The sequence below is a fragment of the Astyanax mexicanus genome, chromosome 9 (genome assembly GCF_023375975.1).
Source record: "Astyanax mexicanus isolate ESR-SI-001 chromosome 9, AstMex3_surface, whole genome shotgun sequence".
NCBI classification, from domain to species: Eukaryota; Metazoa; Chordata; class Actinopteri; order Characiformes; family Acestrorhamphidae; genus Astyanax; species Astyanax mexicanus.
In genome coordinates, this window is record NC_064416.1 from 7,537,987 (window position 1) to 7,563,383 (window position 25,397).

Sequence of the window (25,397 nt, forward strand, 5' to 3'; positions counted from 1 at the left end):
TCCACCCTTAATCTGCATCATGCCCTTCAGAGAGCAGAGCTCAGACGAGACCGGGGCCGACCACGGCCAACAAAACACACACAGAGGCAAGGGCAAGGACGGAGACTTGGCATGGCCACTGTGGTCCATGTTGTTTCTGATTGGTCGCTCTCAGTCTCTCTGCTTAGTCTTGCAAGCCAGTGGCAAAACAAAAAAAAATTATAATTATAAAATTGGGAACAGTAAAGACCTGCCAATTTTGATGGACATGGTGTTGCATGTGTTTCTCTGGCACATTTATATCTCATTTATTGCAAATAACATTGTGCATAGTTTTTCCATCTGTACAAATTCAATAGTGCTAATGGTTTAGCAAGAATTATGCCATTGGCAGATATTGAAGAAACGGTACCACTTTAAAATAAGACTACCTTTATAAAGGGTTAATAAATGGTTTACAATTAGTTTATTAATGGTTACTAATTAGGTTGTAAATGCCTTAAAAATCATTAATAATCAGTTATGTGGCTGTGGTTTCACTATTTGGCAAACAGCAGGTCTACATACATTTGTGCGTATGTGTTATAACTGATTATTAATGATTTTAAGGCATTTACAACCTAATTAGTAACCATTAATAAGCGAAACCATTTATAAACCCTTTATAAAGGTAGTCTTATTTTAAAGTGGTACCGAAAAAACAGTAACACTTTATACTAACTTTCATTAATATACCATTAACTAATGATTGCTAACTGTTATTTGTCACATTTTAAGAAACTAAAAAGTTGCTATCACATTTGTAAATACTAATAACTGGCAACATGAACTGCATGAACTAGTTTAAAATTTGTATTTAGTAGCAATTTATTAACGTTCAAATTCTAATGAGTTAATGATTTGCCTTATATTTCTGTATATAGTTTTTTGTATTGCCTCCTTTTCGGATTTACTGCATTATCAGACTGTCTTTTGATCAAGATCCCAGACTCTTTATTCCACTACAATTCCTGTATCTGGTGAGAGTTTTCTTTTCCTGGCTATTCTGGTTATTGTATTTGGTTTACTGCCTGTAAATAAACCAGTCACTTCCGTACACTTCATGTCTGCATTGGCGTTAGTGCTGGGCAGCATTTTTCACATACCGCCATACCTCTAGAGGCGCTGCGGAGCTCTTTGTAGAACAGCACCACCAAAGAAGCAGATACAGCTCGCTAACTAATGCAAGCCAGTTAGCTTAACAAGCTTATACACTGCAATAATGGTAGCTCAGCTCTGTGGAGTCAAACGCTTGTCTCGCTCCGACCTACCGGGAGAATCATGAGAACAGCACTTTATCTGAGGAGCTCCTGCTGCTGTTCCTCACTGTATGAGGGTTTTATCTGAGTAAAATAGAAAAACAACAGCAAAAAGCAGTTACTCACTGAAAAAAGGGACTAATGGAATTATATATTCGATCCATGCCGTCTGGAAAAGGCACCCTTCAAACCTGAGACAACTGAAGCAGTTTGATCATGAGAAGTGGGCCAAAATACCTGCTGAGAGGTGCAGAAGTCTCATTGACAGTTACATGAATCTAGAAAGTTTGATTGCAGTGATTGCCACAAAAGCAAAAAAAAATTGTGCAACAAAATATACAGTTAAGGGTACCATCATTTCTGTCCAGGCCTGTTTCATGAGTTTTTTTTTTTTATAATTCTGTTGAAGCCTGGTTCAAAATAAATGTTTGACTTTCCTTTGTTTTTTTTTTCATAGCATTTTTATTTATTAACTGTGCAATTGAATTTCTAGAATTTCCCCTCGGGGATCAATAAAGTATCTATCTATCTATCTATCTATCTATCTATCTATCTATCTGTCTGTCTGTCTGTCTGTCTGTCTGTCTGTAGCCAGGTGGTGAATTGAGTATACACCTTTAAAATGTGTGTCTGTAACTTTAAGAAACACAATCAGAAGTGTTGTCACCCTGAGAGAGGAAAGGGAGGAGCTAAGAGCATGGTAGAGAAGGAGGCTCAAGCTGCAGTGAATGGTGGTGCTCAATTTTAGGATTCATCCAGAGCCATCCTAATGAAATAAGAGGTAAAAATCAGGAAATACTGAACAATATAAGGTTTAGTTGGCCTATAACAGTAGTAGATGCCTATATTGCCTTTCTAAACATGTATTTTGGATGAATCACAACCAGATGCAGGCAGATGGCATTGTTTCTGTGGGGTAGTGTGCTCCTCGTGTTCAAGCCTTGTATTTTTCTGGGTTACAGAAGCTGTTTATCCAAGTTCTCTTAAAGAAATGCTCAAATCTTGTTGAGTAAAGCTGAGTAAATCAAGGTGAGCTTAAAAACAAATATTAAAAGAGCTCTGTTAATGGTGTTAATGTGGTATTAATGTTATTTATCTATTTTCTGTAATTAGTGCCACTACCAAATACTGTGCTGTGTTCTGAGCTAGGTTTTTTACAGTGTATTCATTTTTATTTTTATTGTTTTGAGTACTATTTCAATTTAAATCAGAATAAAATACCCGAAAAACAAAGTTATTTTGTCATCTATCTATCTATCTATCTATCTATCTATCTATCTATCTTGATTTACATTTGAAAAAAAAGATGTGTTCCTAGTTAAAATACATAAAAATAACGTAAACCATGAAAACTCATCCCAACTATGAAACATGGTGGAGGGTGCATCATGGTTTGGGGCTGCTTTGCTGCCTCAGGGCCTGGACGGATGGCCATCATCAATGGAAACATGAAGACATGAAGTTTACCAAGACGTTTTGCAGAAAAAGCATCTGTCTGCCAGCTGAAGCTCAACAGAGGATGGATGATGCAACAGGACAACGACCCAAAACATAGAAGTAAATCAAGCAAAATGGAAAACTCAATGGCTTCAACAGAAGAAAAGTAATTGGGGTCCTGGTGAGTGGGTGGATTAATTGGCAAAGTTAAATTGAGTTAAAAAGACTGCAATAACAGTGTATATGAATATGTAAATGGCATATATGGAATTGTACAACTGTACAATTTATTCATATTTTGAAAAGATGTATTTCTAGTTGAAATACATAGAAAAAAACGTTAACCACTGCGTAATCCATCACGAGTGCCACACAGGGAACGTGAAGAGTCGATGTGAAGGTGTGGGTGAGTAGATAGAGAAGTCTCTATATTTAGTAAGAAAAAAAGAGAGAGAGAAAAGGAAAGATGAGACGTTGCTGGTTGTAGACGTGTCTGTGAAACCATATCCCAGCTGTGAAACATGGTGGAGGGGGCATCATGGTTTGGGGCTGCCTTGCTGCCTCAGTGCCTGGACGGATCGCCGTCTTCAACGGAAAAATTAATTCCCAAGTTTACCAAGATGTTTTGCAGGAAAACTTAAGACCATCTGTTCGCTAACTGAAGCTTAACAGAGAATGGGTGATGCAACAGGACAACGACCCAAAACATAGAAGTAACTCAACTGAAATGGAAAACCGAATAGCTTCAACAGAAGAAAAGTAATTGGGGTCCTAGTGAGTGGGTGGATTAATTGGCAAAGCTAAATTGAGTTAAAAAGACTGCAATAACAATGTATATGAATATGTAAATGGCATATATGGAATGGTACAACTATACAATTGATTCATATTTTGAAAAGACGTGTTTCTAGTTGAAATACATTGAAAATAACGTGAAGCGTGAAACCTCATCCCAACTGTGAAATATGGTGGAGGGGGCATCAAGCTCAACAGAGGATGGATGATGCAACAGGACAACGACCCAAAACATAGAAGTAAATCAAAATGGAAAACTGAATGGCTTCAACAGAAGAAAAGTAATCGTAATGAATATGTAAATGGCATACATGTAATTGTACAATTGTGCAATTGATTCACATTTTGATAAAAAGACATGTTCCTAGTTAACATACACAGAAAATAACGTGGATCGTTGCGTAATCCATCACGAGTGCCACACAGAGAGCATAAAGAGTGGATGTGGGTGAGTAGATAGAGAAGTCTCTATTCTCAGGAAGAGAGATGAAGAGAGAGAAAAGGAAAGATGAGACGTTGCCGGTTGTAGACGTGTCTGTATGCAAAGGTAAAAGGTTTTTTTTTCTTACTCTGCCAGAGGCGTCATGTCAATCACACATCCTTCACTCAAACTCTGACAGAATTCACCTCCAGTCTTCTTCACTCTGCGAACTCCGTCTCCGCTTTGTTTCAGGGCGACTGCAGGAACGAGGGGGGGGGGGGTTTATCCTACTGAAACAAAGACCCCTCGCAGTCATTAGTGCAGCACAGATGAGAGTCAGATGATGAAGAGAAGCAAGACAAAGTGTTAGAGCACAGAGACAGGAGGAGGGTTTCCCTTCTGGGACCCTAACGGAGAACAATAACGAAAAAATAAATAAATAAAAAGTTGCCAGGGAGTGATTTCCTAATGGAGAAACAGCTTGTTAACCGTGGTTGCTCTTATTGACTGTCTCTCACTCCCCCCCCCCCCCCCCTGCTCTCTGTGGACGTTTTACTTTGAACACTTCTAAAGAAATCAACCTTGAATACAGAAAGAAAGGAAGAATGTATGTATATACAGTACATGTAGATAAATAAATAAATATAAATAAAATCAGCAACATAATTGCATAATAGCTGGGTTTCATTTAGATAATCTATAGAAAAATACTGAAAAAAATTACGCAAATGGCTAGAATAATGGCACTAAATTCAATATATGTATCAGTCTGTTTCATTAATCTGTAACCTATTAATAACCAGAAGCTGTTACAGAAGTTCATATAGTATAGTACAATGTGACTGGCCCCGGGGGTTAGGGGCGTGGCCAAAATGACGCAGTAGTAGGAAGTACAGAGATACACAGACACGGGGAGTAAATGAACTCAAATTTGTGCCTTTATTTTGCTTAAAATGACCTCCACCACACCCAAACAAACTTAAAACAACATAAATCAGCCCAATGGGGTTCTGGTCACTGTAGAATTTACTTAAAGTCTTAGGACGGTCCGTTCATGCCTTAGTAAATCCCACACATTTTCTATGCTTATACGCACAGACTTGTTGGTTGTGTATATTGAGTTTTAATTTGGAAGAAAATCAAATTATACACTGTAAACCCAGAAGTTGTTTGAACTCAAATAAATTTAGTCTGTTTTACATAAAATTGAAAATTTCTAAACATTACTCAACTATTTTGAGTTAGTTGAACATTTGTGGGCACAAATACTGTACTATTCAAACTGAGATCTTTGAGTTGAACCAACTTATAATAACTGAGTTTAGTCTGTTGCCATTGGCAGCCTCTTTTCCATTGGCTTCTGTCACAATCGATTTGCATACTGGGTGTGTCCCCCAGTTTGTAGCACTCACCATCAGTGTGTAGTGATTCCCCCTGGGCTACCTTAGGTAAACTTGTAGATCACCTATTATAATAAAATGCTTGATCTCTGTGTTGTAGCTGTAGAACAAGCATCTTTTACTGAGCTGCAGTGACTCTGTGTTCTCTCTGTGCTCTCAGTTCTTTTAATTCGTTACTATTTTCTTTCATCTACTTTTCTATGAGTATTTTAAAAAATAGTTGAATGAAACCAGAAAGAAGACTAAAAAGAAGTTCAGGAAAATATTAATTTTAAATATATGTATATGTATTTGTTAAGTTCACTGTACTTAAAAATTATATTACATTAACTAAAAATTTATTAGGTAATCGGTTACAACAAAAGTTTTGAAATTAGTCAACTTTATCAGGTTTTACACACTTAAAAAAACAACTTGCATTTACAGGCTATTTAAAGTAGAAACAACTCAAGTAAACTGTGTAGATTTAACTATGATTTGAGTACACTTCGATAGCAAGCGTAAAGTGAACATATCTTGAAAATAACAGTTATAATTGCTTAACTTTTTCAAGGCAACCGGTTTCCTCATTTTTTTTTAAGTAAGATCAACTTATCACATTTTACAGTGTACTAGTGCATCTCAAAAAAAAATATTAAAAGGTTACTTTTTTCAGTAATTCATTTGAAAATGTGGAAATCATCTGATTATATAGATGTATTAAACACAGAGTGATCTATTTTAAGCGTTTGTTTATTTTATTGTTGATGATTTTGGCTTACAGCCAATAAAAACCCAAAAATCAGTGTCTCAGAAAAAAAAATTAATATTATATAAGACCAAATGGTAATTCTGGCAGTGTGCCAAATCCTGCTGGAAAATGAAATCCGCACGTCAGCAGAGGGAAGCATGAAGTGCTGTAAGATTCTGTGGGAAAACACTGGACCTTTACACAGTGGATCAACACCAGCAGATGTTGAGACATGTCTCTCCAAACCATCACTGATTGGTGGAAACTTCACACTAGACCTCAAGCAGTTTGGACTGTGTGTCTCTCCACTCTTCCTCAAGACTCTGCTCCCTTGATTTACAAATGAAATGCAAAATTTACTGATGATCAGTGATGGTTTGGAGAGACATGTCATCTGCTGGTGTTGATCCACTGTGTTATATTTTAAAGTCTAAAGTCAGTGCAGTGTTTTTCCAGAAAATCTTACAGCACTTCATGCTTCCCTCTGCTGACAACTTTTATGGAGATGCGAATTTCAGTTTCCAGCAGGACTTGGCACACTGCCCACACTGCCTAAAGTACCAATTGGTCTTATATAATATTCTAATTTTTTTAAGACACTAATTTTTGGGTTTTCATTGGCTGTAAGCCATAATCATCAACAATAAAAGAAATAAATGCTTACAATAGATCACTCTGTGTTTAATACATCTATATAATATATGAGTTTCACATTTTGAAGTGAATTACTGAAATAAAATAACTTTTAAATATTCTAATTTTTGAGATGCACTAGTATAATACAGAAGCATTTTGAACGTCAAGACAATTGTTCCAGCAAACCACAATGAATAATGCACACAACACTCAGCCTCATAATATCACAATGAGTCATCATCTAGTTACTTTGAGTAGCTTCTCTGTTCTGAGTGACAGCAGTATGACATCATAATAAATTGTCAGAATCTGATAAATCTGACTGAAGTTTCTGATGATGAACAGAACACTCAACAATACATCTACTCACTTCAGCTCTCAGTGCGCCGCACTCAGCCTTATACTGTAATCATAAATCATTACAATCTGAAAAATATGGCTCCTCTATTGTGGCTGCACTTCACTCAGCAGTATGATGTCATACAAATCCATCAACCGATCAATTAACATATTTTTTCTTTTATTCTGTCTGCATAACTCAGTGTTATGGTGTCAAAATAATTGTTATTTCCCTGCTGGCATGCCAGCAGCAGACCACCAACTCCTATTGTTTAGAAATTGCTTTTGAAACCATTTTTCGTGGGATTTCTTTTATATTATTACTTTCTTAAAATGCTGAACATAAGAATTGGACATTTGGACATTTTCTCCACCTCAGCTTTAACAAACACAAAACAAAAGTAAAACAAAAGTGTTCATAAGAAAAACTGACGCAATTAAACTGTCACACTCTTTGGCCTCCTCTCTGCCTTCACAAACACTAATAGTGACTACATTCCCCATCATTCATCTTTCTCAGACCCTTCTGAGAAATGATTGGCTGCCTTCAATCATGAAAATTTTTCTTAGTTTGTCTTATTCACCTGAGTAATCTAGTCTGAGTGTGTGTTCGGAGTTTTACAACTGACTGTTTGCCTGTATTCTTTGCGAAGTATTGCCAACCATTTTTTTTTTTGTGTAACAGTACAGAAAATGTACAGTTCGGTTCACACCTCGGTATGGCTGGGCATTCTGTATAGCCTCACATTTATTCATTTCATAATAACAATGAAACTTAATTGTAGTCATGTTATATAAACATGAGCACTTTTATTAATCGTAGCACTTCCCTCCTACTGTCTTCATGAGAGTCTCTATCTTTTGGATCTTGTTGGAACAAACAGTGAGCCTGATTGTGGCGCTTTATTAAGCAAAAAATATATAAAGCATTACTTTAACTGCTTAAACTACATTACTACTATATTTTATCCTAAACATATTAGTTTGTTAAAATTAAGAGAGAGAGAGAGAGAGAGAGAGAGACAGACAGATGGCGTGAGCGAAAAAGAGAGAGCGAGTGAGAGAGAGACAGACAAAGAGTGAGTGAAAGAGATAGAGCGAGTGAGAAAGACAGACAGACAGATGGTGTGAGCGAAAGAGAGAGAGAGAGAGAGAAAGATTGAGCAAGACAGACAGACAGACGGTGTGAGCAAAAGAGAAAGAGGGTGAGACAGACAGGCAGCACGAGCGAAAGAGAAAGCGCGAAAGAGAGGGACAATCAGACAGATGGCATGAGCAAAAAAGAGAGAGAGAGAGAGACAGAGAGACAGACAGACGGCATGAGCGAAACAGAGAGAGAGAGACAGACAGATGGCATGAGCGAAAGAGAGAGAGCAAACGACAGAAAGAGCGAAAGAGAGAGAGACAGTACGAGCGCCTAACACTGCGTTCACACTGGAAAGCGACAGGCGACCATTAGTTTCCTATGGCGGCACAGCTGTGGTTGTGGACAGTTTGAATGATCTGCATTTCTGTGGCACTCTCTGCTTGTGTTCTCTAGCTTCCAGTCAGAGCTAAACTTCAGTAGCGAGTTGCTAATAGCAACAGTGCTACAGCTACACGTTCCGGGTTACATTTATTGGTTCCACAAGCCTCCTACATACTACCTGTGTACCGTGTATTCTGCTTACGTTGGTGCGTACCGAACCATGATGGTTCTTATAGAATACACGTAGTGTCATACCAGTGGCGTGCACAGACATTTTGGGGGGCAAGTGCTCAGGGGGGAAAAAGGGCACTTTTTAGCGCACATGGAACGCTTCATTATAAAAAAAACGTTATCTATCATTGATTTGGGCTAGAGCGGCTAGTTTATCAGGTGACCAGTCGGCTAAAGATGCTTAGTAGTTTGGTGCTGTATGAGACATTTTACTGCACAACAAACTGATTTCACGTTGGGCTTAGAGGGCAAACGGTAGGATTTTACTTGATGTGTATGCTACCTGGCTGGTGGGACACGAGGGGAGAAGAAGCCTGTCTGTTGCCGTGTGTACTGTGCTGAAGACTCGCTGAACTGAACTGCTGCTGCAGCGCATCTATAGTGCCTTGCGCGTGACCGCGCGGGGTCACGTGACAGAGGAGGAGAGAGGTCGGCTGATTTCAGGGCATTCTGTTTTCACTCGTTTTTAATCGCTCAGGTTTTCAAAAGATAATTTCAAACCGGCCTCAGTAAAATTTGAATAATAATAATAATATAAAAAACGAAGTTTCAAAAGGGTACTTTGGTTGATAAAGGGCAGAGTTGGTGATGCTTTAGCATGCCTCTGCGTCATACCCCTAGTACTGAACATTATCTTCCATGTCTGAGCTATGTGTAAATGATCTCTGCCTGTTTGTCATTTTCCTTTTTGGCTTTTTGCTTGGTTTTATGTCTCAGTCCAGTCCATGTCTGTTTTGGTTGCCCTGGTCTTGTTAAATTACGGAACTCCACTTTGCCATTGTTCTACTCATCACTCACGAATTTAATTGTTAAAAACCTCTGACCAAAAAAAAAGGTTAATGTTGCTCTGAGGTTGGCCCATGTTCACCAAGACCAATCCTAAAGATTCCACAGAATACCTTCAACAACATGGCTTGGAAATCAATAGATTCAAGACCAAGGTTCTGAGAAACTGCCGAAATTGCGACTACCTCAATCACCTTGATGACGTTAAAATCGAACAGGTCAAGGAGTTCAGATGTCTGGGGTTAGTGATAGAGAAGAAAGTGGCACCCACAGCCAGGATTTACACAGCTTCCTTCAGGACACTGTGGCCTTCAACTCAATCAGGTCTTGCTTCTGGATGAAATCGGGGCATATCCATCAAGACCAAGATGCACCTCTTACAACCAGTAACCCTGAAAGTACAACGGGGGGGGGGGGGGGGGGGGGGTTGCAGAAGCTGGTCGCTTTAAATATGTACAAGCTTGAGGCCTTTTGAGTATGATGTTCAGAAAATTATTTATGATCTGTCCCTCTAGAAACCCTAAGAGACTCCTCAGAACCATTGGGGGTTCCTAGCTAATTTCCTTCACTGGTAAAACTTGCAAAAACCTATGTAAAGCCAGTTTGTATAACTTTGTCTACAGATGGCAGTATATTAACTGGATATCTGTTGGTCTCAGATGATTTTTAGTCACACTTTGGCCTAAGCAATTAGCTCATATTTCCTTAATAAGTAATTAAGGAGTTGTTCAGGATTACAGGAGTTCTGTGTGAGAGTCATTGAACTTGAAGGCTTCAAAACAAAAACATCTCATGGAGGAAGACCACAAATTAGATTGCACGATCATAGTCCATTACTTGGCCCAGAACAGTGAGAATCAAAACACTAACCAGATAACCCTCTCAAGAGTTCATTACTCAGTACAGTAGATTGAGTATTGGAACACTGACCAGATATCACTCTCAAAAGGCTATTATTCAGTACAGTACAGTGAGTATTGGAACACTGACCAAATACCCCTCTCAAGAGTCCATGACTCAGGCCAGTGCAGTGAGTGTCAGAACAGTAATTGGATACCCCTCTCTAGAGTCTTTCACTCAGTACAGTACAGTAAGTATCAGAACTGTAACCAGATCCCCCTCTCAAGAGTCCATGACTCAGCCCAGTACAGTGAGTGTCAGAATACTAATTGGATACCCCTCTTTAAAGTCTGTCACTCAGTACAGTACAGTGATTATTAAAACTCTAACCAGATACTCCTCTCAAGAGTTCATCACAAATTAATGTGACATCCATCCCTATCCTCCATTGGTATCAACTGTCAACCAATCATAGTACAATCTATTTCAGTCATAAAATGATTAAATCGTTGCACAAAAAAAATATATAATAACCCATGGCAAAGAATAAAGTCCAGAGAAGATGGTTGTAAACTTTTTGTAAGCGGAGAAAAGTGCAGAATTCCATGGTCAGCAACAAAAGAAGCCAAGCAAATTAGGAGGCATCAACTCCAACAATGCCAAGAAAGTTCTTTTTTCCTTTTTTTCTGGATCATCCAGCATGAAGACGTGCTGTAAGAGAAGTTTAAAACTCTCCAGAACCCACAGAAACATCTAGCAGAAGAAATAAACATTTAATCAGCTACATCAAGATGACTGCTCAAAGTGCACATTGCGAGGGATTAATCTCTATTGGGCTTTAAAGTTTTGGATGTGATAAATTGAGGCAGGTTTTAAAGTTGGTGCATTTCTTTTAGCGAACCTAATATGGTTGAATCAGGTGTATTAGAGCAGCAAAAACACTAAAAACTAGAAGCTCCCATCATGAATAACGGCCGGCCTTTTCTGTTTGTTGAGGAAATTTGTTTTTTTTGTGCATTTGTGTGTTTTGTATGTGTGTGTGTTTGCATGCATTTAGTGTATTGGTGATGTTTTCACGGGTGGGGCGTATCCACCCTCTTAGTGTTGGGTTGGAATGTGAATAAGGGTCTCCACCAGTGCAACCATCATGTTATCAGAGGACTATTGCTTGTTGATGGTCTTTCAATCTCAATCCTGTAGAAAATAAAGTTGTTCAATGGAACCTTGACATGGCCTTGTTACTTCTACATGGTGACACTACAGTATAATGTTTAAAAATACAGTGTTTTTAGATTTAAATTGCTATATATAGTGTTTTGTAGTTGTAGCAAAATATTCAGTACTGTGCAATATGTAGGAGTGGAGTCTATAGCCTCAAGATGTGTTAGCACAGTGGTGATATTGTTCTTATATACACAAATTATACTGCGTTATGGAACTCCTATGTAGGTCTTATGTAGAATATGGAATAAAGGAATGCCATAAAATGCATTATGAATTAATTGGATTTAACAGATCATAAATAGGGGGTTCATAGGTTCATTCATTTACAAGGCAAGAACATACCAAGTCGTATGATTTTACAGCAAACAAAACATCTTCAGTAGCGTCTTACCTGTATGTGGAATGAAATATTTAGCACCTCAACTGCAAATAAGCTATGTTCTGAAAAAATCACCGTCCCTCCGGAAACTCTAATACACTTTTTTCATGATTTTCAGTCAAAATATGGCATCAACAATTAGCTGACATCCCTTAATTAGCCAATTATGAGAGCTGATCAAATATTTAAGAGTTAATGATTACAGCAGCTCTGTGAGAGAGTCATTGAACATGAAGGCGTCAAAACTTTTAACATCACAAACCGGATACACACTAAAAATTCTACACTTGGTCCAGAACGGCGAGTTCTGGGCCAGAAAACTAACCAGATACCCCTCTCAAGAGTACATTACGCTGTACAGATTCATTCATAACAAATAATAATCAGGTGATTCACAGGTTCAATCATTATATTACAGCAAATTTTAGACATTAGTTGTCTAAATTCTTGCCTTGTTGTCTCCAAGGCAAGAATATACTTTTATATTTTATATTTTATATTTTTTTTACTTTTCACCTAACAAAAACACCTTCTATTGTCTCTTAACTGGATTTGGAATAGAACAAAATTGCATCTCAACTAAGAAATAGGCAACCTACAGAAGTTGGACAATGAAACTGAAACTGGTTTTAGACCACAATAATTTATTTTCCTGATGTACAGTTCTGGTGGAAACAGGAGAGTTGAGGTGCACATTGAATTCTGCCGTGATTTGATCAGCCGTGGTTTTATGTTTTTTGGATACAATCCGGGTTAGCACCTGAACATCCCTTTCAGACAGCTTCCTCTTACAGCGTCCACAGTTAATCCTTCTTGGTGGTATGCTGACATTACCCTGGATACCGTGGCTCTTGATGCATCAGAAAGACTTGCTGTCTTGGTCACAGATGATCCAGCAAGACGTGCACCAACAATTTGTCCTCTTTTGAACTCTGGTATGTCACCCATAATGTTGTGTGCATTGCAATATTTAGAGCAGAACTGTGCTCTTACCCTGTTAATTGAACCTTCACACTCTGCTCTTACTGGTGAAATGTGCAATTAATGAAGATTGACCACCAGGCTGCTCCAATTTAGCCATGAAACCTCCCACACTAAAATGAGGACAGGTGTTTCAGTTTCATTGTCTAACCCCTGTAGATGTAGGTTTGTTTTTGGAAAGACTTTTAAAACAAAGAAAACTAGTTGATAAACAAATTCCAGTGCTTAAAACAAAGGACAAGAGCATAACACAACAGTTTTAGAAGATTAGAACGATTAGAAAGCTCACTCTGCTGTGACTGAGTGCAGATTATAAAGCCAGTCTGCTATTATCATCATTATTATTAGACTTCGGATAACATAAACGCTCCCCTTCGGCCACAAATGTTCTCCACCTTTGTGCGGCGCCCCGAGACGCTGCTGATATTCAGACCATATTGAAGCACAGCTGTATATGTTGATGGTTAGATGAAAGCGAAATGAGGTCTCTGAGATTATGTATGTGAGTGTGCAGCCCGTCCTGATCCCGCGTGAGCCGGCTCCGCCATCTGTCCGAGCTAACCTCGCTAACAGCAGCCGATAATTAGCAATAATTATATTCACTGCCGTACACGAGTACAAATCAAATTCATTCTTTGGCAGCCTTTATTCAATCCAACACCGCCGTGGCGACGAGTCAAGAGGCATCAAAATCTAAGCGGCGCTGAAACGGTTCAGATTGTTAGTGAAGAGCTGTTGTGGAGAGACGATCAATCTCAGTCAGATGTCTGGGAAGAGGATGAAAAGTTTTCTTCCAAATGTTCTTCTCAGATCATTTCCACGAGTTAAGTTGATTGATTAGAGTCAACACTGGAGAACATTCGCAACCCACAGATTTGTTCTGATTGGCCGATTGGCTCAGAACACAACATAAAACAACTGAGACTAATAATAATGAGAAATGCTTTTTAAAATTCTTTTTTCCAAGCAAGTTTTAGCTGTTTTTAGTCTTCTAAATGAAGGATGACAATTATAAAGAAAACCCTACAACCATTAAAACCCTACAACACTAACGTTAAAAGTAAAAAAGTAACACCATCACTAACATTGGGTATACACTGTATGACTGTATGAAGTTTTGGAACCCTTCTTTTTACAATTTTACAACATGCAGTGCCTTGCAAAAGTATTCGGCCCATTTGAACTTTTCAACCTTTTGCCACATTTCAGGCTTCAAACATAAAGATATGAAATTGTAATTTTTTTGTGAAGAATTACTGTAACAACAAGTGGGACACAATTGTGAAGTGGAACAAAATTTATTGGATATTTTAAACCTTTTTTTATAAATAAAAGCCTGAAAAGTGGAGCGTGCACTATTATTCAGCCCCCTTGCATTAATACTTTGTAGCGCCACTTTTTGCTGTGATTACAGGTGCAAGTCGCTTGGGGTATGTATGTCTCTATCAGTTTTGCACATTAAGAGACTGACATTTTTGCCCATTCTTCCTTCCAAAACAGCTAGAGCTCAGTGAGGCAGTGTTGGTTTGTGAACAGCAGTTTTCAGCTCTTTCCACAGATTCTGGATTGGACTCAGGTCTGGGCTTTGACTGGACTTCATTCTAACACCTGGATACGTTTATTTGTGAACCTTTCAATTGCAGATTTTGGATCATTGTCTTGTTGGAAAATAAATCTCCATCCCAGTCTCTTCACAGGTCTTTTGAAGACTCCAACAGGTTTTATTTCAGAATGGTACTGTATTCAGCTCCATCCATCCATCTACAGTACAATGGCCTGGCCTCATTACTCCACATCTAGTGATGCTACAATATAGAACAACTCTAGTGAATATTGTCGATGTCCAATGAAAAACGAAGTTTCTCCATTTTTGCCAATTTTTAATTTACTACATACAGTACATACAGTACAAACTGTCTTAACATTTCTTGATCAACAGACCAACAGAAATTCTCCTAAATAATTTAAAATAAACTATTTTTTTACATTGACTTCCATTAAAAGCAATAAAGGCTTTCTCTCTCTCCTGTAAAAATGCTGTTTTGGAGATACATGTTTTTTATTGGACAGCGATATTCGATATTCACAAATTAGCAAGATAACCTAGAAAAGCAAAAACCAAACAGTTTGAACAAATAATACTATAAAAGAATTAGTTAAAATGTATCAATCTGCATCTCAAACCTAAACTTACTGTAGTAGACTTGAAAACGAATAGGGTCCTGTTTTAGAGATCTTTAGGCGAGTTGTCAACCTTGTGTAGCTCCAAATGTGCAAAAGGCATGTACTAAAACTCTTAATTAATCATGGGTGTGTTTGGGGCATTACATGCAATAAACCCATCAGCATGTCACTTACATGTCACCCTTTAAGAACCAGATAAGTTCTGACTTTGACGGATTGCTATTTTAATGGCGCAGGTACCTGGATGTGTCTAGCACTTTTGGGCAGAGGAAACTAACCTGGTCATTCATGCAATTAAGATGTGTTTGATGTTCTTTTATTTTGTATTCTGTCCATGTGTGAGTAATAAGTGGAGGTGGACACACGTTGGACATGTGTCTGTGTTAACATTTCAAATCCAAGATAGCAATAAACGTCTGACTGTTGATGTTTGTCTAGGTTGTACTCAGTCAGTGGTGCACCTGTGTTTTCTGTTGCCAAGATACAGAAACAATACACCAGAAATGTACCTGAACACACCTCATAGTTGCTATTAAGACTGTTAAAGAGACTATATAGACTGTTGAGAGGGTGTAAGATAGCAATGAACATCCATTATGCCCCTCTACCTATGCCTGGCTCTTATTGGTAATTGTGTGTTGTTGCTCAGGTTCTTTATTTGAGTCATTATAAGTCATTAGAGCCAAACTACAATGTTCTGGTTTGATGTCTGGGAAGCTGATTCTACATTATAATCCAGTCATCACGGACAGCATCAGTAATGATATAAGCAGTAAATGACAGATGTTCTCGTCCTCTCACTTAGCTGACTACCTTCCCCTGCCCAGAACAGCACATAAACCATCACGTTCCAAAGCCAACGATGCTAAATAGCTGCTTTAAATGGCGACTAAGCATTTTTAGCCGTGATCTAAATTGAAGCATCCTTAAAGGCAATTTGTTCCACCTGAAAATATTCATAGCCCTTTTATGACAAGGAAATGATGACATCGCTGATACAGGAATGATTAAAGGAATTGTGGGATGATAGATGTACATGATCTAGTGTCAATAGGGTTTAATAATATTCATATAAATGCAAAATAAGCTTCTGATTAGTTAAACTGTTCTTTCAGACACTTCCTCAGTTCATTATTTCGTCATTAAAAAAGGTAACAAGCATTTCTCAAGCATTTTCTACAGAGGCTGCATTCTGCTTTAAATTGGCCACCGAACAGCACAAGCTGTTTACCGAGAGAGAGATGCATGATATTAGGAAGTGAAAGTGACAATTTCTCACATGTGGGCACAGCGAAAATATGCAGGTACTCTGAGTGTTCCTCCATCTGTCCATCCATGTAGGTGCTCTACAGAGGAGAGGTAATGCATACACTCATTATGAGGAGTAGTCAAGACAAAAAAATAATTTTAAAATGGTCCAACTTTATGATAAGTATGATAAGTGTCTGTAATAACTGTGTAATTACACATTTACAATACATATGTTAACAGTGCAACTACTAGTGAAGTACATACTGTTACAGATTAATTAAAGTTGCACAGGTTATGTAATTACATATGTGTAAAAAGCTCAATTAGACATAGCAGAATATGGTGTCTGTCTTACTATAATAAAAATGAGTAAAAATTAGTATTTAAAAATAACCACAGCCCAAATTACATAAAACACAAAAGTAGAGCTGGGCGATAAATTGATTTTATCAATTAAGTCAAATTTACAGTTAAGGGCGGCATGTTATTATGAACATCAGTTTTCTCTCAGTTTAGACTTCTGCTACCTACTCTCTCTTTGGGCTCCCATAGTTCAGAGTGACCCTCCTCACACACACACACACACACACACATACACACAAACAACACCACAGTGACATGGGGAAAGCCAGACTATGGCGTCACATCAATGTCAAAAGTCGGGGGTGCAAAAATACCAGGTAAAAAACAATAACCAGCGTGTTTAAACTTTTAATTAAATTAAAAAAGGGAATTGTGTGCATGCTGAACAAAATATTGCTCTTGACCATCATTTTCCCTCTTAAATTCACAGTTCTCCTCGCGTGCTATGCGAATTACCTGCAGCAGCTGTTTTTGCTCAAGTGTCTTTTTTGTGCTCGAGTGTAGAGTGTAGCATTCGCTGAGGGAGGTGACTCTGACCCCGCCCCCAAACGGTTAAAATCACCCCTTTCTACACTCAAACAAAAACAGCAGCCAAAGTTTATTCTTATAGCAATCGAGGAGAACTGTGAATTCGAGAGGGAAAAAAACACTCAAGAGCAAGAAAAATGAAGGTTAAGAGCTATATTTTGTTCAGCGCGCACACGATTTAGTTAATTTACAAACACAAAAAAAGATAAAACACGCTGCTTACATTTTTCACCTGCTATTTTTGGGTCCCCAACTTTTGACATTGATGTGACGCCATACCGAACCTTGTGTGAATTACTTTTGCGGTGACGGACACAGACCAAGCAAGTCCTCACTGTAAGATGTGTTTAAAAACTGTTGCTTCTAAAGAAAACAGCATGACTTTATTTATTTGAATACTTTTCTGGAGTTGCCTAGCCAACACTGTATAACCCGCACCAAAGAATGACTAGAGAACTGGACACTAAAATCACACATTGACTTTTTACAGCTTAATAACCCTAGAATGCCTCAGCACATCAGAATAAAGCAAATACAGTATTTGTCTACTGCTTCAAAGTTTCTTTAAGAGCAACTTTCTGTAACTGGTTTATTGCTTTATTTGTCTGTTTTTAGTCACAAACTCACATTCTGACATATAACCCAGTGTGTATCTCTGAGTTTCTCTGCGGATGTTTATACACGAGGTCTGAGCGTGATATCAATGCATGGGCTTGTAAATGTATTGTATGTTTTGTATCATTGATCATTGATTTGTAAATAGATTCACTCAACGAGTCGACTCTACCCTCAGAGCTACACACAGATCACATGACGATTCACCAAACATCAGCGGATTTTAAATGTGTCCCAGCTTTTAAATGCCTTCTTTTCTGTCTTATAATAATTAAAATAATTAAAAGTGCCTGAGCAAAATGAGGCATGCTCAGTAGGACCCACTTTGGGACAGACCATTTAGAGGGGAGTACTTTAGGGTTTAAAATATTTTAAAATATTCTTTTATTATATTTTCTTATGTTTACTAAATAGGGTTTTTGCCTATGGTGTGTACAGTAATTATTTTGATTATTACTATGATTTGTTTGTAGTTTATGAGTTTATTCCCCTGCAGAGGAAAATACATGGTTTCGGCTGGGTTGGGTAGACCAGTGTTGGCTGATTTAGGACTTAATTTCCAATTGTGTCAGAAGTATGGTATGGTTGATTAGGTCAAGGGAAATTAATTCGTTGATTTAGGGTGTTTTTTTTTGTGAATAGATTTTGTTTTGCTTTGTTTATTTTTTGATTAATTTGTTTTGTACCTTGCTCCTAATAAAACATTTGGAACGCAAAAAGTTGAAGACTCATTCACAGAGTTATATGTACAATGTTGCACCTTGCTTACAGGGTAGTTGTGCCTCAAAAAGGTAAAAGGTAGTGATAACACACTCCCTCTCATGTTCTATTGCTTAAATAACAAACTAATATCAATCATTTTTTCAGAGACTTTAAACGTTGAATGGGATCAAATTGACCCCAAAGATAATAGGAGGGTTAAGGATATGGGGAACTTTTAAATGGGTAAAAAACCAATTCAGTTCCTATCACTGAACATAAAGGTGTGTGTGTGCTGGCCTGTGGGGAGATCAGATACACACTCTGAGTGCAGTAATGTCGTCCGCCGTAGGCGGTGTGGAGGGTCTGAGTCAGCCTTTTATCCGTGAAGTCATTTGGACAATCGTGAGGGCAAGTACATTTATTGATTCCTGCCTGAGGAGGAGAGTGAGAGCTTTAACCAACTCCAGTGACCCCGCCCCTAATGACCACAGCCAGAGATAAACTAGTAAACCAGCTCCATTCACTCACTTCCCTGAATAACAGAACGATTGTTGCTTATTTATATACTGTAGAGCCTTTTATAATCTCAAGGATGCTTTACAATATTAATCTTTACAGCAGAAATAAAGAGAAAGGGACAGAAAAAAGAAGGAAAGAGGCAAGGACAACAGAATTCCTTTATTCATAAAGAAAGCTCTTCTGGTGTTATTTGGTGAAAAAAAAGACACACTGTAAAACCGAATTAGTTCACTAAACTCACCTAATACATTTTAAATTCATGTATATAATTTATTTAGTACATTAATAAGTACAGTGAACTTATCAAATACACATACATGTGACGCCAGGTAGTGAGGAGTGACGCGAGCCGAGTTAGAAATACAAACAGGTTTATTAGCAGTAAAGCTAACAGATACTGCTAACAGAATAGCCAGGCAAACAAAGATCTCACCGATGACAGAAGACGTAGTCAAAAATACAGTCCGAGTTCGTAACCGAGAAACAGTCCAACCATACATCAAATCCAGAAAGGGCAAAACAAAAGACATAAACCGATAATCCGAAAATAGGGTCGTAACGAGAAGGCAAAAACAATACACAGGGAAACGCTTAGTATGTAACATGAGTTAACAATACCTCGCGGAGTTTGTTTACAAGCGGCCGCCTTAAATACAGGAAGCTAGAGGGAAATGAACCGGAACTAACTCAGAACACAGGTGAGTCTGAGCGTCGGAGCGTAACATGATTGGGTGAAGGTGAGCGTGAGTTGTTGACGTTACTGTTCATGGGATCTTGGGAAATGGAGTCAGGTAGCGTGGAAGGAGAACACGGCCGCGTGACAGTACCCCCCTCCAAAGAGTCCGAATAATCCGAAGGATGAGGACGACACAAGGAGACAGCCCCCCCAACCTCAGCGGAGTCCTGAACAGGTGGCCCAGAAACGGGAACGGAATGGATGGAAGCCCTGGACCTGGGACGACCCCTCCTGGGACTGCGGACCGAACTGAGGGACCGGACAGAGACAGAACCACCGCGTCTACCCCTTCTTGGACCTGGAGACCTTCTCCTAGGGCGACCTCTGGGGCGTGGTGCAGGACGGGATGGATGAGACCGGTGAAAGTCATCCACCATTAAAGGATCCAGGACATCAGTTGCCGGAACCCAACTTCTTTCCTCAGGTCCGTAGCCCTTCCAGTCCACCAGATACTCCAGGGCTCCCCTTCTCCTCCTGGAGTCCAAAAGTCGTTCTACCGCATAAACCGGGCCACCGTCCATAGCCACCGGAGGAGGAGGAGACGCCCCAAGCGATGTCTCATCCAACGGACCAGGGATAACCGGCTTTAATAAAGACACATGAAAAGAAGGGCATACACGGTAGTGAGAGGGTAGATCGAGACGGTAGGTAACTTCATTAATTCTCTTAATGACTTTGAAAGGGCCAATATACTTAACTGAAAGTTTCTTATTAGCATCTGGTTGCCGGAAATCCCTGGTAGATAGCCAAACCCGATCACCAGGAGAGTAAAGGGGGGTCTCACGGCGTAGGCGATCAGCCTGTTGTTTCTGCCGTTGTAAAACAGCCTCAATGCGTCTGTGAGTCTCCTCCCACACTTCCTCGCTCCGACGCATCCAATCGTCTACCGCAGGAATATTAGAAGGTTCGGCTGACCAGGGCATGATGGGTGGTTGATATCCTAAAAAGCATTGAAAAGGTGTCATTTTAGTAGTGGAACTGATCAGTGAGTTCTGAGCTAGTTCCGCCCAAGGGAGAAATTTGGCCCAATCATGGACATTGTTAGAACAATAGATTCTCAAAAACTTTCCTAGCTCCTGATTCATTCTCTCACATTGTCCATTGCTTTGAGGGTGATAGCCAGAAGATAAACTAACAGATATACCCAAACTACTCATAAAGGCAGACCAAACTTGAGAAATAAATTGGGGACCACGATCAGAGACAATATCTTCAGGGATACCAAAAACACGAAAAACATGAATAAAAATGGCTTCAGCAGTTTCTAGGGCCGTAGGCATTTTACTAAAAGGAATGAACCTAACTCCGCGAGAGAAACGGTCTATAACTGTCATGATAACTGTGTGACCCATAGATTCAGGAAGATCAGAAACAAAATCGACAGCTAAGTGAGACCAAGGCCGAGCAGGAACAGGCAGAGGTACTAATTTACCGGCAGGTAGAGTACGGGGAGTTTTACTCTGAGCACACACAGTACAGGAGGCTACAAAATTGTGGATGTCAGATCGCATATTTTCCCACCAGAAACGACTCTCTAATAATTGAAAAGTGCGAGTCTCGCCAGGATGTCCTGAAGTAGGAGAAGTGTGTGCCCAAGTAATGAGTCTATCTCTGCACTGGTCTGGTACATAAGATTTGTCTGGGGGGCACTGCAAAGGAGGAGGGGATGTAGAGTTAATTAGATTAATCTCCTCCGAGATGTCCCATCTGATAGGAGCTAGAACTATACCTGGTTTTAGAATTGTAGAGGGTTCTGAGGTTTCTACATTATCTTCCTCATAAATTCGTGAGAGGGCATCTGCCTTGGTGTTTCTGGAGCCAGGTCGATAAGTGATTACAAAATTGAAACGAGCAAAGAAGACAGACCAACGTGCTTGACGTGAATTCATACTTTTCATAGATCTCAAGAATTCTAAATTTCTGTGATCAGTTATTACCACGAAAGGATGTAGTGCTCCCTCTAACCAGTGTCTCCATTCTTCTAAAGCTAATTTAATGGCCAATAGTTCACGATCACCAATACCATAGTTCCGTTCAGCAGGGGAGAGTTTGTGGGAGAAGTAGGCTACAGGGTGCATCTTACTGGGAGATCCAATATTTTGGGAGAGGACAGCACCTACTCCAACACTGGATGCATCTACCTCAACAACAAAGGGCTCCTTAGGATCTGGATGTTTTAACAAGGGAGCTGAAGTAAACACCTCTTTGAGAGAAGAGAAAGCATTTGATGCTTCTTCAGACCAGATCAACTTTCTAGCATTCCGTTTCAATAGATTGGTCAGTGGAGCAGCTACAGAACTATAATTACGAATAAATCTTCTATAAAAGTTTGCGAAACCAAGAAATCTTTGTAGTTCCTTTACTGATCTAGGGGTAGGCCAGTTAACTACAGCCTGAATCTTCCTATCATCCATAGTAATGCCTCTGGCACTAATAACATAACCCAAAAAGGAAATGGTAGACAGATTAAATTCACATTTTTCCGCTTTAACGAAAAGCTGGTTTTGGAGAAGACGGGTCAATACCGCACGAACATGGGAAATGTGTGTAGTCAAGTCAGATGAATAAATTAGAATGTCGTCTATAAAAGCTATGACAAATTTTCCTAGCATGTCACGGAGTACATCGTTTATGAAAGATTGGAATACGGACGGGGCGTTCTTGAGACCAAACGGCATAACTAAGTATTCATAGTGCCCCCTAGTGGTGAAAAAGGCAGTCTTCCACTCATCACCCTCTCTAATTCTCACCAAGTTATAAGCACTGCGGAGATCTAATTTAGTGAAGATGGAAGCTCCGCGTAGTTGTTCAAGCGCTACAGGTACTAAAGGGAGAGGATAGGGATAAGTTTTGGTAACTGCATTTAGTTGTCGATAGTCGATACATGGGCGCAGACCTCCATCCTTTTTTTTGACAAAGAAAAAGGATGCAGCTACAGGAGAGGTGGAATGACGAATGAACCCCTGAGATAGAGCCTCCTGCACATACTCCTCCATAGCACGTTCCTCAGTTTGAGTTAAAGGATATATACGTGACTTGGGAGGTATCTGATTGTCTATAAGCTCTATAGCACAGTCATAGGAGCGATGTGGGGGAAGTTGAGTAGCACGTGACTTGCTAAAAACTTCATTCAGATCAGAGTAATAAGGAGGAATATGTGCAAGTGACTCCAGGCCAGGACTCTCTACAGTAGTAGATTGGATCATTAATTTAGGAACAGTAATGCAGTGATCATGACAGTATGGAGACCAAGAAATAATTTCACAGTTAGACCAAGAAATCAGAGGATTATGTTTTTTCAACCATGGAAGTCCTAATATAATTTGATAATTAGTGTCCTTCATCACAAAAAACCTGATCTCTTCTGAGTGCAGAGCGCTGACGTTGAGCTTGACAGGTGTGGTGGTGTGGGAAACAGCTCCTCGGCCAACTGGGGTCCCATCCACCGCAGACAGTCTCATAGGATTTTCCAATTGTTCGAACGGAATCTGGAGTTGTCTGGTCAGCTGCTCGTGTATAAAGTTCCCCTCGGCACCGGAATCAATCAGGGCTGGAAACACAAATGAAGAAGACTGGCAGAACAGAACAACAGAAATAATAAAAGATCTTGAAAACATATCAGGACTAAGTCGGCTTACCCCTTTAGCGTGTGGAATCCTCTCCACACGCTTTCCCGAGTTAGTAGCAGATGGCTCATATGGACGGTCCGGGTTGCCATGATAACCATGGGAGAGCCCACCGTAGGACGAGCCTGAAGTATCTTGGCGTTGAACTCGGGAGGGGCAAAGCTGACAATCTCGCAACACATGATCTGCACTGCCACAATAGAAGCATAATCCAGCTTGAAATCGTCGCTTTCTTTCTTCTTTTGACAAACGGGTAGCGTCTACTTGCATGGGTTCCTCATCCCTGAGTGTGGTCCGTGGAGTAAATCCAGATGCGCGTGGCGTAGCAAAACGAGGAGAAGTAGCAGCAGCTCTACGGCCAGGTACTGAGCTCTGTTTGAGCTGATCAAGTCTGATGGCTAAAGATATAAGTTCATCCAAAGGCAGCCCATCATCCTTGCAAGCTAATTCGGCCAAAACATCAGCCCTGAGTCCATTTCGAAACATCACGCGTAGAGCTGGTTCATTCCAACCACTACCAGCAGCCAAAGTACGGAATTCGAGAGCGAAATCAGACACGGGTCGGTTTCCTTGACGTAACTGAACCAATAACTCTCCCTGAGATTGTCCGTGATGCGGGTGATCAAAAACCAACTTAAATTCCCTGAGGAAATGCTCGTATGGGCTATTTTCAATACTAGGCCAAATAGCAGTAGCCCAATCCAAAGCCTTGCCGGTGAGACGAGATATAAAAAACGAAATACGCGCAGCGTCGGCACTAACTGCTGAATTAGCAAAAAATAGTGACATCTGCAAGAGAAAGCCTCTGCATAAATCTGGAGAACCATCATATTTGTCAGGTTTGCTTACCGGAAAAGCGGCTGTCGAGGGAGCGATAGCAGGAGAGCTAACCGGGGCCTGGTTAGCAGAGGCTAGGCTAGCTGGAGTGGCCACTCTCAGCTGGGCAAGCTGAGTAGCGATATCCTGAAGGCTAGCAGTTATCTGAGCTAGCTGAGAGTGTTGATCTGACTGCTGGGTAGTAAGAGCAGTAACGGTGTTAGCAAGGCTCTCAAAAAGCTGGCTATGCTGTTCGAGAACCCTCCCCTGGTTCCCGACTGCCTGCTGGAGATCATTAAACTCGGCCATCACTTCAGGCGAGGTATTCTGTGACGCCAGGTAGTGAGGAGTGACGCGAGCCGAGTTAGAAATACAAACAGGTTTATTAGCAGTAAAGCTAACAGATACTGCTAACAGAATAGCCAGGCAAACAAAGATCTCACCGATGACAGAAGACGTAGTCAAAAATACAGTCCGAGTTCGTAACCGAGAAACAGTCCAACCATACATCAAATCCAGAAAGGGCAAAACAAAAGACATAAACCGATAATCCGAAAATAGGGTCGTAACGAGAAGGCAAAAACAATACACAGGGAAACGCTTAGTATGTAACATGAGTTAACAATACCTCGCGGAGTTTGTTTACAAGCGGCCGCCTTAAATACAGGAAGCTAGAGGGAAATGAACCGGAACTAACTCAGAACACAGGTGAGTCTGAGCGTCGGAGCGTAACATGATTGGGTGAAGGTGAGCGTGAGTTGTTGACGTTACTGTTCATGGGATCTTGGGAAATGGAGTCAGGTAGCGTGGAAGGAGAACACGGCCGCGTGACAATACATATATTTACAATTAGGATTTTCCAGAGCTTATATATTTTATTTAATCAAGTACTGTATACTACATTGGTTTTAGTAAGAAATACATAATTATTAATATAATTTCCGCCAAGTTAATATATATATATATATATATATATATATATATATATATATATATATATATATATATATATATATATATATATTTTTTTTTTTTTATATCAATTGCTTTGTAAAAAAAATCTACTTTGAATGTGATGGGCAGGTGAATAAAAATTGTAGATTTGTATTTAGT

General features: G+C 39.6%; 1 protein-coding gene across 1 annotated transcript; it reads right to left on the bottom strand.

Annotated features, from left to right (window-relative positions):
* Positions 1-4,074: 4,074 nt before the first annotated feature.
* On the bottom strand, positions 4,075-25,111 carry LOC125804612 (uncharacterized). Its single transcript, XM_049483683.1, has 4 exons — positions 21,780-25,111; positions 19,998-20,426; positions 16,408-16,474; positions 4,075-4,187 (listed from the first exon to the last, which is right to left on the bottom strand). The coding sequence occupies exons 1-4, from the start codon at positions 24,897-24,899 to the stop codon at positions 4,075-4,077; spliced, it is 3,729 nt and encodes a 1,242-aa protein (XP_049339640.1). The 5' UTR covers positions 24,900-25,111.
* Between the last annotated feature and the right edge of the window lie 286 nt (positions 25,112-25,397).